This window comes from Hippocampus zosterae, chromosome 1, assembly GCF_025434085.1.
Source record: "Hippocampus zosterae strain Florida chromosome 1, ASM2543408v3, whole genome shotgun sequence".
Taxonomy (NCBI): Eukaryota; Metazoa; Chordata; class Actinopteri; order Syngnathiformes; family Syngnathidae; genus Hippocampus; species Hippocampus zosterae.
Window position 1 is genome coordinate 18,094,894 of NC_067451.1, and position 20,367 is coordinate 18,115,260.

General features: G+C 43.9%; 1 protein-coding gene across 2 annotated transcripts; it reads left to right on the plus strand.

Annotated features, from left to right (window-relative positions):
* The first annotated feature begins 6,820 nt into the window (after positions 1-6,820).
* LOC127600355 (tryptophan 2,3-dioxygenase A-like) lies at positions 6,821-20,353 on the plus strand. 2 transcript variants are annotated; one of them, XM_052064877.1, is made up of 12 exons: positions 6,821-6,870; positions 6,971-7,076; positions 7,166-7,256; positions 12,157-12,227; positions 13,221-13,348; positions 13,429-13,615; positions 15,144-15,251; positions 15,333-15,444; positions 15,535-15,592; positions 16,849-16,928; positions 17,163-17,253; positions 19,529-20,353. In XM_052064877.1, exons 1-12 carry the CDS (start codon positions 6,836-6,838, stop codon positions 19,680-19,682), a joined length of 1,221 nt encoding a protein of 406 aa, XP_051920837.1. In that variant the 5' UTR covers positions 6,821-6,835; the 3' UTR covers positions 19,683-20,353. The 2 variants fall into 2 exon arrangements, with proteins under 2 accessions (XP_051920837.1, XP_051920830.1); XM_052064870.1 differs by having other exon boundaries at positions 6,838-7,076.
* The last annotated feature ends 14 nt before the right edge of the window (positions 20,354-20,367 follow it).

The window sequence follows — 20,367 nt, forward strand, 5'->3', positions numbered from 1 at the left end:
CTTGGAGGAAGCAGAGCCTTGGGACTCTGAGGTGGGCTCTCCTATCTCTGTGGTTGAAGTCACCGATGTGGTTAAAAAGCTCCTCGGTGGCAAGGCCCCAGGGGTGGATGAGATCCGCCCGGAGTTCCTCAAGGCTCTGGATGTTGTGGGGCTGTCCTGGTTGACACGCCTCTGCAACATCGCGTGGACAACAGGGAGAGTGCCTCTGGATTGGCAGACCGGGGTGGTAGTCCCTCTTTTTAAAAAGGGGGACCGGAGGGTGTGTTCCAACTACAGAGGGATCACACTCCTCAGCCTCCCTGGTAAGGTCTATTCAGGGGTGCTGGAGAGGAGGGTCCGTCAGGAAGTCGAGCCTCAGATTGAGGAGGAGCAGTGTGGTTTTCGTCCCGGCCGTGGAACAGTGGACCAGCTCTACACCCTTAGCAGGGTCCTTGAGGGTATGTGGGAATTGGCCCAACCAGTCTACATGTGTTTTGTGGACTTGGAGAAGGCGTTTGACCGTGTCCCTCGGGGAGTTCTGTGGGGGGTGCTTCGTGGGTATGGAGTACCGAACCCCCTGATACGGGCTGTTCGGTCACTATACCACCGATGTCAGAGTTTGGTTCGCATTGCCGGCAGTAAGTCTGAATCGTTTCCAGTGAGGGTAGGACTCCGCCAAGGCTGCCCTTTGTCGCCGATTCTGTTCATAACCTTTATGGACAGAATTTCTAGGCGCAGCCGAAGCGTTGAGGGGGTCCGTTTTGGGGGCCTCAGTATTGCATCCCTGCTTTTTGCAGATGATGTGGTGCTGTTGGCTCCTTCAAACGGGGCTCTCCAACTCTCACTGGAGCGTTTTGCAGCCGAGTGTGAAGTGGTTGGGATGAAAATCAGCACCTCCAAATCTGAAACCATGGTCCTCAGTCGGAAAAGGGTGGAGTGCCCCCTCCGGGTCGGGGAGGAGATCTTACCCCAAGTGGAGGAGTTCAAGTATCTTGGGGTCTTGTTCACGAGTGGGGGTAGGAGGGAGCGGGAGATCGACAGGCGGATCGGTGCAGCGTCTGCTGTGATGCGGACGTTGTATCGGTCTGTCGTGGTGAAGAAGGAGCTGAGCCAAAAGGCGAAGCTCTCAATTTACCGGTCGATCTACGTCCCAACCCTCACCTATGGTCACGAGCTATGGGTCGTGACCGAAAGAACGAGATCCCGGATACAAGCGGCTGAAATGAGTTTTCTCCGCAGGGTGTCCGGGCTCTCCCTTAGAGATAAGGTGAGAAGCTCAGTCATCCGGGAGGGGCTCAGAGTCGAGCCGCTTCTCCTCCACATCGAGAGGAGCCAGATGAGGTGGCTTGGGCATCTGATTCGGATGCCTCCTGAGCGCCTCCCTGGTGAGGTGTTCCGGGCAAGTCCCACCGGGAGGAGACCCCGAGGAAGACCCAGGACACGCTGGAGAGACTATGTCACCCAGCTGGCCTGGGAACGTCTCGGGATCCCCCGGGGAGAGTTGGAAGAAGTAGCTAGGGAGAGGGAAGTCTGGGCTTCCCTGCTAAAGCTGTTGCCCCCGCGACCCGGCCCCGGATAAGCGGTAGATGATGGATGGATGGATGGATGGATGGATGGATGGATAATTTGTGTCGACTGACCAGTAGTATAGATTTAGTATTTAGTATTTAGTAGTAGTAGTAGTAATTGGTCATGCAGACCTCCAAATACAGTGAGAAACTAACTTGGCGGGGAAAGTGAAGCTAGCATTTCTATCCACTCTACCTGTACTGTTGATGTTCTTAGTTCTTACAATAATGACTTTATGTAACACAATTTAAAAAATACATCACAGTTAGTAAATGTGCTGCTGCTTCCTGATGTTTTATTATATTATGTAATATTGAATACAAATAATGATGACTGCTATGTACCGTCACTCATGTTACATTTGTTAAAAGTTATTATTAATTAAATCAAAATTTCAAGTACTCATTCTCACTATTTATCTTTGCAGATTGACATGGCAGTAATCATGCATCTGGCATAGTTAACCACGTGAAGGGCAGTCTGCAATTGTTTTCCATTTGTGTATTGTGCATTATTACAATGCAATTGATTCCATGTTAATTCTCCATTCCTTCCATTTTCTGCACCACTTATTCTCATGATGGTTTCAGGCAAGATGGGAGTTTTCAGTTTTACCCAAAGGTCTGAAGTTTTATATTCCATTTAAAAAATTGAGATTGATGTTTGTAAGAATTTGTCAATGTGAATAAAATTTGTTCCAAATCACTCTTAACAGTTTTTTTAAACACAAGAAACCACCTGCTGACGAAAGTGAGGAGTGACAATTACGTAGTCGTCATTTACAGGCAGGTGAAAATTCAATTGGGATGATGTACAATTATGCAGGAATACTCCTCAGCATCCACGTTGGCTAAGTATTTGTAGATAAAGTTAGCAACCAAGAAAGAATGTTTATTTACACCAATAATGCTTTGACAAACAACCATTTTATATTTTAGATCAAATATGTTGTCCTTATACAGGTAGAAAAATGGCAGATAAAAAATGCTTTTAATTATGATGGCTATATATTATTTGTAATCAAAAGTGTTTCAATTATCCTTTGAAGGTGAAGTGATGACAATGGTCAAATTCAGGCTTCAGTAAATAAGATAAGATATCCTTTATTTGTCCCACACTGGGGAAATTTACAGCCTCCAGCCGCAAGAATGTAGGTAGAAAGAAAAAAAAAGACAACAAACACCATTCAATTAAGTGCAATATAAACACAAAATGGATAAATCGCAGTGCTATTTACAATTGTCTTTCACATCATTTAATTATTATTATTGTTGTTATTTTTATTCAGCAGCCTGACAGCAGTCGGTAGGAACGAGCGTCAGTATCTCTCCTAAATGTTACTAATGTAAATGCAATGTAAATAAATGTTACTTCTCACACCAGTTGATGAGCCGTAATATAGCTTGGTCTAAACACCAAGCAAAACATAGATGGCTGTCATTTATAAAGTGTATGCAGAAAATTGGTGAAGATTGCACGGCTGTCTGTCCTATGTGTTGTGTTATTTTGACTTCGAAATGGCGCCGCGAGAGTGGCTGCCTTTCCAGCAGCTCCTATATTTTGTATATTTTATATTCTTCCTTTCATAAATTTGCTGCTGTGAATTGGGAATTTCTCCATTGCGAGACTAATAAAGGTTTTCTTATCTTATCTTAAACAGTAGCGGTGAGGGCCTCTGAGGTGTAAATACAGGTTCACAGCCTGAAATGGCTCTTTTGGTGGCATTAGATCGGACTGGGCCATTAAAAAAGCACACAATGCAAATACATCTGGATCACAAGGCATGGTCAAACGAAAGACACACTGGCTTTTGCACAGTTGAACTGGAGAGGAAGTCCCATTGTACCATAAAGTTCAGGTAACGTATACATCACGTTGGGCCGACCACTGGGGACATTCATGTTCTTTGAGGCCCTGATGAGATGGCCGTGTCATCCAACTCATCCTGTTGAAAATAATATACAGACAGGTTAAATAAGAGTTGCATAGTCATATTAGTTTTTATGAGCCAGAAATTTTAGCATGAAGCTGCTTTTTTGTCTCACTCCTCCCCTCTCATTTGTACCTTCAAACAACAAAGCGTGTGATGGAAAAGTGGTTAGAACTGCATGACTTGTCCGTGTTTTATGTTATGTGTTGTGTTTATTAGTTTACTTTGTTAACTGTTTTGTAACGCGCTTTGTTACAGCTGCCGCTGTTGTGAAAGCGCTATATAAATCAGCATGTATTGTATTGTATTGTATTGTACCACATCTCACCACTTTTCCTTCATCTCAACCCGTGATAACACACCATTATCTTCTTTCCTTCTTTCGTCTTTCTGTCCACTTTCCCATCAACTCACTCTCACATACAAAAATACCCATTTAATTAATGAGTCTATCAGAATGTATGAACTCACCTGAATAAGTCCCATGCAACAAAATTGTAGGATGTTTTTGTCCAGAAATCCACCATCAAAGAAGCCATTGTCTCTGAGGTCTGTGAAGAGGGATAACCAGAACTCCATGCAGTGGCTGTGAAGAAACCGCCACCAATACATGTATTCAATTCTTTGATTGGCGGTGCTGGCTCCATCCAAGTAACTGTCTGGAGTGCTGCCTGGCGGTATTGGCACCAGGAAACGCTGGAAGCCTTTAACGTGACCATTTTCAGTCCCAAGATCAACTCGAACAATTCGAGGACAACCCCACCAAACGGTGCACAACGTCGATGTAGTAACCTCCAATCAACTTCGGGTCACTGCTTGTTATGTAGGCATTGAGCCACATTATTTTCCTTGATAAACCATCAATAGCCCCATTGATACAAATTCCAAATGGTTTCAATTTGTCATAGGAGTCCATGTCTCGCTTCAAATGTCTTTCGCTTTTATGGAAACCGTACTTAACACCAAGAACAGATTTAATGTCTTTGTATTTAAAGCCAATTTCAAAGTAAAATTCTATTAAACTCACGAACGGTTGAACACGCTCCATAACTGTTGTCTGCGCTTACATGTACGATGACCCGGAAGCACGTACGATGACCCGGAAGCATGTCAGCGACCATTAAAAATAAATAAATAAAGTATTGTGAGATCTCGCAATCGTTCTTTGCGAGATCTCGCATTACTTTGCGAGATCTCGCAAAGTTTTTTTTTCCTTCCATATCCCCTTAGGGGCTCCGTACCTACGCTACTTGCTATACTCGACAAAAATCCACAACGGTTTCACTAGTCGCGCTAGTGCGTAATGAATTTTGAAATTGCGGTTAAAAAAAAGTTAAAAAGGAATAGTCACCGCTCGTTCGTCAACACATTTGAGTGTTTAGCATTTAGCTTTAGCCTAGCCGTAGCCGATCTCGGTAGCTCACGTTTTGTTTAGCTTGTCTCCATTACCTACGCTACTTGCTATACTCGACAAAAATCCACGCCGGTTTCACAAGTCGCGCTAGTGCGCAATGAATTTTGAAACTGCGGTTAAAAAAAAGTTAAAAAGGAATAGTCACCGCTCGTTCGTCAACACACTCAGTTGTGCTAGCCGTTAGCCGTTAGCCCGAGACTCGGCCATTAGCCCCGAGACGAGCCTAGCCCCGGCTCTCATTCAAGCCTGAGATGCGTGCACCCAAAAAAAAATACCTCGAGCTTCAATGTTTATAATACATTTGTCATTTAGAAGGGGATGGGGGGGGGGAGACTTCGCCTCGTTGTAAATGTACAAACTATAATTACTGTATTTTCAGTCGCCAAATAAGTTAATAAATCATAGGGGGAAGCTCTAGCATACAAGAGTATGCCCAAGCATACAATAGTAACTTACTAAGAGCTTAGTTATTGGTAATACAGTGTTGCCGCGATGCTTGTTAATTCATAGAGAATAGTGACAATATTCTTATTTTAGTATGTACATTTGTAACATTAAACAAATAAATAACTTGTTAATTCATAGAAACTTGCTTACCTTGCATTTTACTTTTGCTTCTTTTGCTGCCATCTTCTAGCTTTGCAGGCTTCTTCTGATGATCACTAATTGAATGATGACCTCCTCCCACTTATAAAACTTCCATTAGGGGACAAATGGGCGGGGCATATGCAAAGTGTGTGTGTGGAGGAGTGAGTGCAATAGCACCGAATAACCATGTGGGGGGCTGCTGAGCACCACATACACACACACAATCAGTAAAAATGGTGACTTGTGAGTTTTTGCTAAACACTTCACAGGCACATTCAAGGGCAGCCTTTTGATGCTTTTTATACATTATTCTTATGGGGACCTGCTTTTTTGTCCCCATAAGAAAAATGGTCCCAAAGACGTGACTGTGTTTCCAATTTTATGTCCCCTCAAAACATGGAAACAAGTCCACACACACACAAACACAAACACACACAATTTGTGAAGTTGGGTATCAATCAAAATGTTTGGACATTCTGTGTGGCATCCCCAGGATTCAGTGTTGGGACCAAAATGTGTTTATATTGTATACTATTTATTAATGTAATGTGTTCAATCCATCCATCCATGTTCTGATGTCATGGGGCATGCTGGAGCCGATCCCAGCCAGGCCATCTTCGGGCAGTAGGCGGGGTACACGCTGAACTGCTTGCCAGCCAATCGCAGGGCACACAGAGACGTACAATCATCCGCGCTCACACTCACACCTAGGGACAATTTAGAGTTTTCCATTAATCTGCCACGCCTATTTTTGGAATGTGGGAGAAAGCCGGAGTGCCCGGAGAAAACGCACACAGACACAGAGAAAACATGCAAACTCCACACGGGAAGGCCAAAGCCAAAATCGAACCCTGCACTTGTGCACTGTGAGAATGACGTGCTGGCCGCCCTAATGTGTTCTACTTATTGAAATTTGTGTTGTTTGCAGGCAATGCCAATATCCGAGTTTCTGGTGAGACAAGAATTTTCTCAGAATTTCAGAAAGTTAAAAAACGGTTTGATAAAAACAAGATACAACATAATAAAACAACATATATTGATGAGTCCACCTGTCACCAAGGAAACATTCAGCTTCTTGGAGTGCTCTTGTGTTTTGTTTTGTTTTTTCTTCTCATGATTTCTGCTATGATGGCATCCCGTGACTGCCCCTTAAAACCAGTCAAACAAAGTCCACAAATTCATGCTGGTGTTCAAGGTAAATAGAGCGGAGGCGTACCGGATGATGACGAGTGGCCTCGCCTCTGATTGGACGACGACGATCTTTAAAAACATGTAACACACACACAAAAGAAATTCAGTATATTTTGACGTTTCAAGAGTGTGTTGTTATTTGTTCTGACGGATTTGTACAAGTCATGAGCGGATGTCCGTATTTTGAGAGGAGACATTTGTACGTTTATTCTTTTTATTTATTTATTTTTTAATTCTTATTAATGGGAGTTGATTTGCATGTCATATTCGATCATTTCATTTATTCGGTTTGTTCCCAGGTTGTTTCAAAACCAATCTCTGGAGTATAAAGAAGAGCAAGATGCCTCTCAGTCAGGCATCAACAAGGCCAGTAAAGGAGGCATCATCTATGGAGACTACCTCAAGGTACACAAACACCACCTGTCACAATGCACTGTTTGGCACTTTTGAAAATCTCAAAGTAATTCAAGTATTTTGTTTTCCCCTCCTTGAAGCTGGATAAAATTGTGACGGCTCAGGTGCTGCAGAGCGAGCTGAAGTGCAACAAGATTCATGATGAGCACCTCTTCATCGTCACTCATCAAGGTGCAAACGTGCTAACTTTAAGGGAACTAAATGTCTGCAGCACTTTGTAGTAAGGTTAACTACCCTTAGGAAGGGTTTGTAGTTTGCTTATAGCACGGTTGGAAACACTTTAAGGCTATAATGGACCTTTTCACAGTTGTCAACTGTAAAGGAAGCCTTGATTGTCCTAAAAATGTACAAAATACAAAGCCAGATAATAATGTTCATGACATCGTTCATTCAAACGTCATAAATAATTAATTATATTGGCCATTATTTAAATGACACCAAAATCGAAAAAAAGACAATGTCTTAAAATAAATTTGAAAAAATGCCACCGAATGCATAAAAAATGACATCATGACAGAATACAAATCATTCAACAAACAACTCTTTTAATAGATAAATAATACAAATAAAATTGAAAAAAATGATCAATTGTCATGTATCATGTATAAATAATAATCAAAAATACTAATAAAATAACAAAAAATGTGCATAAATAAACCAAAATGCCCTTAAAGAAAAAGAAAAGCTATTCAATATTATTACTTAAAACACATAAAAACACAGTTAAATGAATAAAATAAATTGAGAAAAATGTCACAAAGTAAAAATTAAATTTAATACATACCAATATGGCACTAGTTATTACTAATTGATTTCAATAAATTAAAATGCAATTAAAATGAAAATGCCATCAAAAATGCAAATTCCATGATTTAAAATAAATTCATTCAACATTTAAAAAGGTCATGAAATATTTTCATTGCTTCTGAAATAGATGACTTTCAGATTGTATGTTGTTGGTGTCAGGCCAAAACTTCCTCTGTCACAATTTAGTAAATTTCATCTTTTTTCACAAATCTATACTACTGGTCAGTCGACACAAATTATCCATCCATCCATCCATCCATCCATCCATCCATCCATCATCTACCGCTTATCCGGGGCCGGGTCGCGGGGGCAACAGCTTTAGCAGGGAAGCCCAGACTTCCCTCTCCCTAGCTACTTCTTCCAACTCTCCCCGGGGGATCCCGAGACGTTCCCAGGCCAGCTGGGTGACATAGTCTCTCCAGCGTGTCCTGGGTCTTCCTCGGGGTCTCCTCCCGGTGGGACTTGCCCGGAACACCTCACCAGGGAGGCGCTCAGGAGGCATCCGAATCAGATGCCCAAGCCACCTCATCTGGCTCCTCTCGATGTGGAGGAGAAGCGGCTCGACTCTGAGCCCCTCCCGGATGACAGAGCTTCTCACCTTATCTCTAAGGGAGAGCCCGGACACCCTGCTGAGAAAACTCATTTCGGCCGCTTGTATCCGGGATCTCGTTCTTTCGGTCACGACCCATAGCTCGTGACCATAGATGAGGGTTGGGACGTAGATCGGCCGGTAAATTGAGAGCTTCGCCCTTTGGCTCAGCTCCTTCTTCACCACGACAGACCGATACAACGTCCGCATCACAGCAGACGCTGCACCGATCCGCCTGTCGATCTCCCACTCCCTCCTGCCCCCACTCGTGAACAAGACCCCAAGATACTTGAACTCCTCCACTTGAACTCCTCCCCGACCCGGAGGGGGCACTCCACCCTTTTCCGACTGAGGACCATGGTTTCAGATTTGGAGGTGCTGATTTTCATCCCAACCGCTTCACACTCGGCTGCGAAACGCTCCAGTGAGAGTTGGAGAGCCCCGTTTGAAGGAGCCAACAGCACCACATCATCTGCAAAAAGCAGGGATGCAATACTGAGGCCCCCAAAACGGACCCCCTCAACGCTTCGGCTGCGCCTAGAAATTCTGTCCATAAAAGTTATGAACAGAATCGGCGACAAAGGGCAGCCTTGGCGGAGCCCTACCCCCACTGGAAACGATTCCGACTTACTGCCGGCAATGCGAACCAAACTGACATCGGTGGTATAGTGACCGAACAGCCCGTATCAGGGGGTTCGGTACCCCATACCCACGAAGCACCCCCCACAGAACTCCCCGAGGGACACGGTCAAACGCCTTCTCCAAGTCCATAAAACACATGTAGACTGGTTGGGCGAATTCCCACATACCCTCAAGGACCCTGCTAAGGGTGTAGAGCTGGTCCACTGTTCCACGGCCGGGACGAAAACCACACTGCTCCTCCTCAATCTGAGGCTCGACTTCCTGACGGACCCTCCTCTCCAGCACTCCTGAATAGACCTTACCAGGGAGGCTGAGGAGTGTGATCCCTCTGTAGTTGGAACACACCCTCCGGTCCCCCTTTTTAAAAAGAGGGACTACCACCCCGGTCTGCCAATCCAGAGGCACTCTCCCTGTTGACCACGCGATGTTGCAGAGGCGTGTCAACCAGGACAGCCCCACAAGATCCAGAGCCTTGAGGAACTCCAGGCGGATCTCATCCACCCCTGGGGCCTTGCCACCGAGGAGCTTTTTAACCACATCTGTGACTTCAACCACAGAGATAGGAGAGCCCACCTCAGAGTCCCCAGGCTCTGCTTCCTCCAAGGAAGGCATGTTGGTGGAGTTGAGGAGGTCTTCGAAGTACTCTGCCCACAAGTTCACAACGTCCCGCCCATCCCCACTGTACACAGTGTTAGTGGTGCACTGCTTCCCCCTCCTGAGACGTCGGATGGTGGACCAGAATTTCCTCGAAGCCGTCCGGAAGTCGGCTTCCATGGCCTCACCGAACTCTTCCCACGCTCTGGTTTTTGCCTCGGCGACCACTGAAGCCATGGTCCGCTTGGCCAGTCGATACCCGTCAGCTGCCTCTGGGGTCCCACAGGCCATAAAGGCTCGATAGGACTCCTTCTTCAGCTTGACGGCATCCCTTACTGCTGGTGTCCACCAGCGAGTACGGGGCTTGCCGCCACGACAGGCACCAACCACCTTACGGCCACAACTCAGATTGGCCGCCTCAACAATAGAGGCACGGAACATGGTCCACTCGGGCTCAATGTCCCCCGCCTCCCACGGAACATGGGAAAAGCTCTGTCAGAGGTGGGAGTTGAGACTCATTCTGACAGGGGATTCCGCCAGACGTTCCCAACAAACCCTCACTCTACGTTTGGGTCTGCCAGGACGGACCGGCATCTTCCCCCACCATCGGAGCCTACTCACCACCAGGTGGTGATCAGTTGACAGCTCCGCCCCTCTCTTCACCCGAGTGTCCAGAACATGCGGCCGCAAATCCGATGATACAACTACAAAGTCGATCATCGAATTGCGGCCTAGGATGTCCTGGTGCCAAGTGCACATATGGACACCCTTATGCTTGAACAAGGTGTTCGTTATGGACAATCCGTGACGAGCACAGAAGTCCAATAACAAAACACCACTCGGGTTCTGATTGGGGGGGCCGTTCCTCCCAATCACGCCCCTCCAGGTCTCACTGTCATTGCCCACGTGAGCATTGAAGTCCCCCAGCAGAACAAGGGAGTCCCCAGCAGGAGTACTCTCCAGCACACAGACCCGTCCAGCCACCCGAAGGCGGAGGGAGGCAACCCTCTCGTCTACCGGTGTGAACCCCAATGTACAGGCACTGAGCCGGGGGGCAATGAGTATGCCCACACCTGCTCTGCGCCTCTCACCGTGAGCAACTCCAGAGTGGAAGAGAGTCCAACCCCTCTCGAGAGAACTGGTACCAGAACCCAGGCTGTGTGTGGAGGCAAGTCCAACTATATCCAGTCGGAAATTCTCTGCCTCACACACCAGCTCGGGCTCCTTCCCTGCCAGAGAGGTGACATTCCATGTCCCAAGAGCTAGCTTCTGCAGCCGAGGATCGGACCGCCAGGGTCCCCGCCTTTGGCTACCGCCCAGCTCACATTGCACCCAACCCCTTTGGCCCCTCTCATGGGTGGTGAGCCCATGGGAAGGGGGACCCACGTTGCCTCTTCGGGCTGTGCCCGGCCGGGCCCCATGGGTGTAGGCCCGGCCACCAGGCGCTTGCCAACGAGCCCCACCTCCAGGCCTGGCTCCAGAGGGGGGCCCCGGTGACCCGCGTCCGGGCAAGGGAAACCTAGATCCATTTATTGTTTTCATCATTGGGGTCTTTGAGCCGTGCTTTGTCTGGCCCCTCATCTAGAACCTGTTTGCCATGGGTGACCCTGCCAGGGGCATTAAGCCCCAGACAACTTAGCTTCTAGGATCAGAATCAGAATCAGAATCAGAATCATCTTTATTGGCCAAGTATGTAGAACACACAAGGAATTTGTCTCCGGTATAACACGCTGCACTAGTATCATCGTAAACAACAAAATCATTGAACCATTTTAGAGTAACCAGTAGTTTTGAAGTACCATTTTTTTAATGGCTAGAGGGAAGAAGCTGGGACACACAAACCCCTCCACCACGGTAAGGTGACGACTCACGGAGCACAAATTATCAACCAATCTAAAGTGTTGGAATATGGCTTGCACTCTTTCACAATGAAATGTTAATGACTGAAAAAATATGTCACTTTGGGGATCTTCTAAAAAAGATGTTGGCAGTTACAAGGACTCCACCCGACACCAACGATAAAATTGTATTTCATAATGAATTACCACTTAAAGTAACTTTTGTTGGCAAGTCAAAGCAAAACCTCAACCCAACGAAAGCTCGTATCTTGTAAAACTGTTAAGTCGGGTTACTCGTATCTCAAGGCACCAATGTGTGTCCATCTTTGCGATGCCAAGTTTTTAACAAGTAACCACTCATCGTTGATGTGTGCCAAATTAACGGTTTAGACCAATCTGCGAAGCGCTATGATATTGTATGCAAAGTTGAAAGTCGCAGTACTGCTCTACTGTGCTGTATATTCATCCCTTAAGGAATAAGTCTTGTCCAAATTGAACTCACGATGATAGAATTGCCCCATCGCCATGTTTTGAAATTATTATAAAGTAACCATGTCTCAGTAAAATGTCCAAAGAAATCTGTTGTGTGTTTTCATTGCAGCGTATGAGCTGTGGTTTAAACAAATTCTCTTTGAGCTGGATTCAGTCCGCCAGATCTTCATTAATGGACATGTGAGTCACTTTTTTCTTTTTTTAACCCGCGAATGTTCATTCATCACACTACGCGTTTTTAATATCAGTCAGTTTCTTGTTGCTGTTGTGTGAAAGTCGACGGGTTGAAATCCAATCCAAGCCGCAGCAAACAATTAACCTTGTTTGTCGTCAATTGATCCGTGGATTGTTTTCGCAATTAGTCAATTGGGATTTGGCTCTTGTGTGTTGGAAAGCGTTCCCAAATGTCACTTGCTGTTTGCAGCCATTCACCTTTCAATCAAACGTATAAAAAAGTCCATGTTGAGGAATTGTTGAGGTGAACCTTGACTTGATCAATCCTTTGAGTGACAATCTTATTTATTTATGCTTGTGAATGTTTATTAGACGGGACATTCATCACACACAAAACATTTAGTTTGGGGTTTAAATGCTGAGTCATCCGACTCTACCGTCATGCTCCAAACCTTACGCAATAATCAAAACGCAAAATGTTTCGCAATTTACACTGACCCATACGTCTTGTACATCTAGTTGGTACCGAGTCGACTAAGTATCTAGTTTGTCTTTGAAGGACCCTTGGAAATGTAAAAAAAAAAGTTCCTGAGATGGATGCTACAAACCAAAATGGCAGATTTCATGCGTCTTTTCAGCCATGCATTTTTCAGACTATTTCGTGGGTCTACTCTTGATAGACACGCCTACCAAAATACTGTTTATGCTGCTTAGTGAAAGTGGCTTCTGGGGCTGAATTTGTAAAAAGATTGTGAGGTGCTACTGAACTGGAAAATAATTAATTTGAAAATGAACGCTTCAAACAGCAATGGCACACTTCCTGTGCCATCTAAGGCGTGTTTTTTGATAGATATGTGTTGCTCCACTGATGTTAGATATGCCTACCAAATCTCATGCAGCTAGCTAAGTGAAACTGGCCTTGGGAGCTGAATTTCTAGCAGCTTTGAGTATGGGGGTAAGGGAGGGAATTAAAATTGAAAACATGTCTTCTCTGTGCAGGTACGAGATGAACGCAACATGCTCAAAGTCAACACTCGCATTCACAGAATCGTGATAATCTTCAGGCTGCTGGTGGAGCAGTTTGCCATCCTGGAGACAATGACAGCCTTGGACTTTTTTGATTTCAGGTTTGGCAGTTGGCTTTGATGTTCTCTCTCTCAGCTGCCTGCACGGTGTGCTGACTTGATGTTGTTGATTTGGTGTGTAGGGAATATCTGTCTCCAGCTTCTGGCTTCCAAAGCCTTCAATTCCGACTCTTGGAGAACAAGATTGGAGTCCCCGATAACCTGAGGGTGCCATACAACAGGCAACATTACCGTGACATCTTCAAGGGTCGTGACGGCGAATTGCTGCTCGCCACCGAGAAAGAGCCCACACTCTTGAAACTGGTCGAGGTAAAGGAAAAAAAACTCTTAATAGCGGTGTCAGTGAACACATGTTGCGAGGTTTATTATTAACCTGACTGTACTGACTTTGGCTGGCTATTCATTTACTAGAATGGACATGCGTCATTAGACCGCAATCGATATGGCAGTGCCACTGATTGGTTGCAAAGTTTTAGGTGGTAATGGCCGTAGTCATCAAAGTATGGAGTATCATCATGACAAACTGTTTGACAATTTATTCACGGAGTTTGCTTGTTGATTGACAATTGAAGAGTCTTGCTGCCGAGGACACAGAACAACTTTTAGTATCTACCCAATAAATGGAGCCACTTGAAGTGGGTAAATGTAAATCATATATTTGGGATAAAGAGTAAGATGATTCAAAAGCTATGAAATACCTTTTAGCATTTCACGACAAAGGTACTCACTAAAATTGATGAAAACATACAGTACCTATGATTTTAAGTAACAAAACATTATCACTTAATAATTATTACTGAAAATTCACTGATATGAACAAAAATGACAAATGGGCTTTTAGTCACTCTTGGCTCTTGCAGAGTCTTCTCATTCACCAACTCGTGACACAAAATCAAGAGAAAACTGAGGAATTGTTATTTTGCTTAAGGACACTATGACATGATCACAATTGGGTCAAGGATGTCACCCACAACCTTCAGGTTCGGAGTCGACCACTGTACGACTTGAGCTATGCAGTAATGATTATTTTTTCAGTAAAGATATGAATGTAAGATCTCAGGTAAACTTATTGAATTTATGTAAGTCAGTTTATTAAAGTGGCTGCAGATTGTTACCCTACTTTTATTGGGTCGATTCTATAGGTTGTTGTGTGTGTGTGTGTTTTGTTTTTTTTTACAGAGTACATCTATTGAGTTGATTCTATCGTTTCCTGTTTTCTTTTTAAATTGTTCGTTTGTTACTTTTTGGGTAACGTGTGTTACACATGTCAAATAAATGGTAATTTATACTCACACTACTTATTTTATCATTTCTTTCCTGCCTAAAATAATCAGTTAATTTTACCAGACTTTCATGGGTCATGCTCCAATTTTTTTTCCAGCGTTATAGTGGTATCAGTGGTGGTCGTAGTGATAGTAATAGTAGTAGCAGTAGTCATCGTGCCAACGGTGGTAATCGTAATACCTGCAGTATTAGCAATAATATCAGAAGTAGTATGAGTGGTAGTAGCGGTTGTAGTTATGGTGCTTGTGGCAGTAGTGATAATCATAGTTGTAGTAGAGTAGTAGTCGTAGTCAATGGTGGCTGTGGAATTCTGAGCAGTACTGTAATAGTATTATTAGTAGGAGTGAAGGTAGCAGGTAGTGGCAACAGTAGTAGTGTTAGGAGTTACGATGGTGGTCGTAATAGTCGCAGTCATAGTGACAGTCATAGCAGAAGTAGTAGAGTACTAGTCGTGGTGGTGGTTTTTGTAGTACTTTCACATGACAGGGACTAACAATTAAAATATATATGACATTCTGGAAGTAACTTGCTAGTGACACACTTTTTTTTAAAGGAGTGGCTGGAGAGAACCCCTGGCCTGGAAACAGATGGTTTCAACTTTTGGGAAAGTCTGGAGAGCAACATCTTTAATGGCCTTAATAAGGAAGCGCAAAACATTGAGGTAAGATAATAATAATCATCATCATTTTAAATGACATTTAAGGTAGATGCAAAGTCATGTTGCAATGTTTGTGGTCCGTAGAAAATGTCTGACTGTGAGGTGAAAGAGGAGATGATGGCTGAGTTGTTGAAGCAGAAGGAAGTGTTCACTTCCTTATTTGACATCAAGCGTCACGAGCATCTGCTCAGTAAAGGTCAGCGCGGTCTTTCTTGAATTTCTGTACAAGAGGTGCATTTGAATTGATCAAGGGTGTGTCTCACCAATGTTTCTTTGTCCCACCAAGGTGAGAGGCGGCTGTCTTACAAAGCTCTGCAAGGCGCTCTCATGATCTACTTCTACAGGTAGCGACACATACAGACTGCACCTTGAACTGTTAGTAGTGGTACTAGAGTGATTGTACTATTGTAATAGGCACTGCTAGCTCTGTAATTTGAGGAATTTGTTATCCTTTTTTGCTTATGTTAATTAATTATAACAGTTTACTTTTTAGCGATATTACTGTAGGAATGATTATGGGGGGGGGGGTACATGAGAGTGAGTGCTTATATCAGACCCATGAGCAAGGCACAAGCTCTGCGTGCATCCAGGTCTGCTGGGTCTTGAGACACTGTTGAACCAAAGCATAGTTTAAGGAACTAAAAGGTTGCAGCAGACAACTGGTTAAAATAAAATAAAAAGAAAAGACATTAAATACATTTGAATACTTGAAAAAGGCTGAGAAGCCAATAAGGTTTTAGCAAGTAATTTCTCTTAGTGCAGCTATGATCGCCGCCCTGGCTCTATCAGATGCCTTCCTCCGTTTCTAGAAAACAAGTTATAGTCCGATGTTCCTATGAACAATGTTGCTTACTGTGGGGAAAAGTGAAGCCACCGGCAAACCTTTAAGTTGCCACTCACTAAGCCCGCCTAAATTGAATACATTGATTTCCCTGCAGTGTTTTCACATTATTTTTTTACTCCCTCTTTCTAATGTGTAAATGCCACTGTGTATTATTTTCCGAAATGAAGTGGGAACACTACGAATTGTTTGTTTCATGTCTTATAAAATATTTTTTTATTCATTCACATAACGGTATTTGTAATTGACATGTTGATACTGTATTATGTCTTCATGTTTTTACATCTGTTAATGTTCATCCTGTATTATGCATGGCAGTTGGTGGTCATTTTATTAGAAATGGTTGCAATGTACTACTGTTATAACGTGCTGGTTTGTTATGTCTCTCGAGGTACGTTGTTACAAGGTTCGACTGTAGTACAAGCAGCATCAGTAGTACACAAAGTAGGATTTGGAATAGTACCCGATGTGTGTGTGTGTGTGTGTGTGTGTGTGTGTGTGTGTGTGTGTGTGTGTGTGTGTGTGTGTGTGTGTGTGTGTGTGTGTGTGCGTGTGCGTGTGCGTGTGCGTGTGCGTGTGCGTGTGCGTGTGCGTGTGCGTGTGCGTGTGCGTGTGCGTGTGCGTGTGCGTGTGCGTGTGCGTGTGCGTGTGCGTGTGTGTGTGTGTGTGTGCGTGCGTGCGTGCGTGTGTGCTGACAATGAGGCCTCACAGGCATTCAGCCCGTCGCTAACTCCGCCTGTTGATGTCTGTTCAACTTAGGGAAGAGCCCAGGTTCCAGGTTCCATTCCAGCTGCTCACCTCCCTCATGGACATCGACATGCTCATGACAAAATGGAGATGTGAGTATGGTGGATGCCCCCCACAGTGCACAGCGATGATGGAGCAGGATGATCAAGTGTTTGGCCCTAGGCCTCAACGCACTTACAGGGAAGTTTGCCCAGCTAAAAAGTTAGACAGAAGCCTTTGGAGAGTTGCTCCACTCCACTTCAATATCGTTTTTACTCACCCCTGCCCTGGCAGTTGTAAATCATTTATTGATGTTTCTTTTTTTTCTTTTTCTGTTGTCATTGTAGACAATCACGTATGCATGGTGCACCGGATGATTGGCAGTAAGGCAGGCACGGGGGGCTCGTCCGGATACCACTACCTAAGATCCACTGTCAGGTATTGTCTATGTGTGTATGTCAAGCCCTGCCTTGTAGAGAGAGATACACTACACAGCTCTATTTCATCTTGATGTAGCTTGCCCCAATACTTTATTCAATCTATCTGTCTACCTACCTATTGGAAAAAAGCCCAGTCGACTTTGTACCCGTGACAGGCAGTGTTGTCTTTAGCCTCATTTACACAAGTGAAAAGAGCTAGTAGTAGTTGGTAGTAGTAGTTAGAGTAGGAGTAGTCCCTCACGTTTGTCACGAGCCATCAAGGCTTTCTACGGATGAAATGAATGAAGTCTGGCAGTTTTGTCGAACATTTGTGGCTCTGCCAGAGCAGGCACGGTGCAACGCTCGGGCAAAGGGGTGCCATAAGCACATCAGAAATCTGCGCAGCTCTGGTTAAGCCCCTCCAGCATTTTATTTTAAATGTTCAATATTTCTTATTCATTTAATCGAGTTTAAATACATTTAGAAGTTCACAAGTAGCCATTCTTTTCCAATGAAGTCCCTGTTTCCATGTTTGCGTTGCATCAGTACTCTGTGTGGCTTTGTGAGGGGAGAGTATGGGGGCACGGGGCCCTTTTATTTACTTGCACTTCAGGTTAGAGATTCATCATTGCTCTGTGCTCAACTATTTTGTTGAATGCACTTTGGCCAACCTCTGTTGAAAGCAATTGGAAATTGAGCATGCCTTTGCTGTTTATCATCCTTTTCATTGAAAAAACGAGAACCTCTGCATAAAGAGTGAAGTAATGAAAATGGAGTTACCCCCCCCCCCCCCACACACACACAGACACATTTTGTTCAAGCCCCCTCTAAGCCTCAGGAGAGAAAAAAAATCCTGCAGCAGCATCATACGAAGCTCCTCTTTCGCTCTCTCACTTTCTCTAATATATGTGACAAACAAATGTACCACAGCAGGCATAGCTAAATTAAACCTTTTTTTCGGCAGCAAGTGTGATATGGGGAAATACATATGCCATATATCTTTTATCCCACTACGGACCATCTCCAAGTTTTGATATGCCCCATTACGGACTTTAGTTGTATTGATCTCACCACCTGTCATGTTTGCCCACTCAGATTCCCCATGTTGTCTCGCCACCATTCCGTCCCCACGGTAGCCTGAAACTGTAAATGTGCCTTATAAATGCGCCATTCCCTACCATTGTTCCTTTTCATATTTCCTACCTACCTGTGTAGCAGGTCGTTATCGTTCACCATGGCAGTACATTTCATATACAACCCGAAAAAGCTAAATAAGGCTATATTCACACTGCAGGGTGTGATGTCAGATTCATTTTTTTGTTGTTGTTGTTTTTTTGTTTGTTAGTTTTTTATTAAATCCACTCTTTTTATGTACTCATTCACATGACAAAAAGAAATGCAACCTCTTATGTGAGCGTAAAATGTCCGTGAAGTGACATCCATGCGCACAAAGTATGACATCAAATGACATGCACAAAATAAATAAATAAATAAATAAAGTCACATGGGGCAGTTTTTACAGAAGTAAATATGGTCCCGCAAGTATGGGCTCATTTTCTCATTTCATATCACCAGAGTAGCAAGGCGGGAGGAGGTAGAAAGATTTTGGGGAGATGAGTCAAAGGTCCTCCTGGAGACATCGAGTAAAGATGACATCACACCATTGCTGCGTGTAATAAATGAAGCATCTACGTGACTGAACTAACACAAATGTCCATGTTATTCCTTCATGTTTCGAGTGGGATGAAATGAAAGTCAAATGTAAAGAACACCAACTGTTACTCAAAACAACTTTGTAGATTCACAGTCATCAGTAGTCTCTCTCGAGAGCGCATACTAGGCTTTTGATGACATACAGCTTGGATGTGTATGGGTGAGAGTTCATACTGCAGACACATTTGCCTACATATCCGATTTAAGTCGACATACAAGGTTGGCTTTGAAAAAAAAATTGGGAATTGTACAATTCACACTGCTTGAAAAATAAAATTTGATATGTATGGCATCTGGGAAAAAAATGTCAGAATTGAGCAGTGGTGTCAATATCACCTAATTGACTCCACATCTTTTTTCACTATAGCTAGTTAATGCTAGTTATATGAACACTAACTACCAGGAGACTATATTACCAGTTGAACTATTTAATGGATGGCAAAAAGATTTCAGTACACAGCCATGGAGTATTTCCTAGCAGACCCCAACCCAAAATGATTCCTACCCCTAATCAACACTAACTGAGCTGCTTTGCATTTGTATGATCATTTACCTTGAACACATTTTTGTTTTCCTTCCAGTGACCGCTACAAGGTTTTTGTGGACTTGTTTAACCTGGCTACATTCCTGGTACCTCGCCACTGGGTGCCCAAGTTGAACCCCAATGTCCACACCTTCCTCTACACAGCCGAGTGCTGCGACAGCTCCTACTGCAGCAGCGAGGACTCCGACTAGCACAGAAAACAACAAGAAAACCATACAAACACACACACACAAAGACTCTCGCTTTTTTTCTCTTGTTTCTCTTTCCATACAATCACCGTGTTGACAGTTTTCCACTGTGCGCTGATGACGAGACTCCTTCTCTCAACTGAAAGGTTCGCGAAGGACAATTTGGCCATCGCGTGAGGATGTAAATACGATTATTATTCAAGAGAATAATGGTGGTCAGCATTTCAAGCAATTTGCACAACGTGGAAATTAAGAAAATACAATGTGTATAAAATGTCAATATCATGCATGCTCACGAGACATAACATTAGGTCCACTTGCACCAATACGATCCAAGAATTCAAGCGGAGAATTCAGCATAGCTCACTTTTGAATCAATATGTCAAATATCAATTGTAACATACTTTCTAATTTCTTGGTTGCTTAATTTCGTGAGATGAGCGTCAACATCTTAGGAACAGCCCTCGGAATAAGGCACCACCGCAACCAAGCATACAGGTGTGCCTAATTTTGTGTCCGGTGAGAGGAAGTGTTAAATTTACATGCTTAATATATTATTTTTTATATAATCTTTGCATATGGAGCTGTACAATTTGGTCATTCATGTTTGTTGTTCATAGAGTTTGTATTATACGTGTTTATGCATACCTGAATAAAGCCAAGCACTGACGCCTTGGTAAAGTCATTT

Bases quoted from the DNA above. Each gene is read 5' to 3' on its own strand.
- LOC127600355 (XM_052064870.1), top strand. From the start codon at position 6,930: ATGTCATATTCGATCATTTCATTTATTCGGTTTGTTCCCAGGTTGTTT. The intron at 7,077-7,165 runs GTACACAAACAC...CCCTCCTTGAAG, and splicing joins TCTATGGAGACTACCTCAAG to CTGGATAAAATTGTGACGGC. The intron at 7,257-12,156 runs GTGCAAACGTGC...TTTTCATTGCAG, and splicing joins CTTCATCGTCACTCATCAAG to CGTATGAGCTGTGGTTTAAA.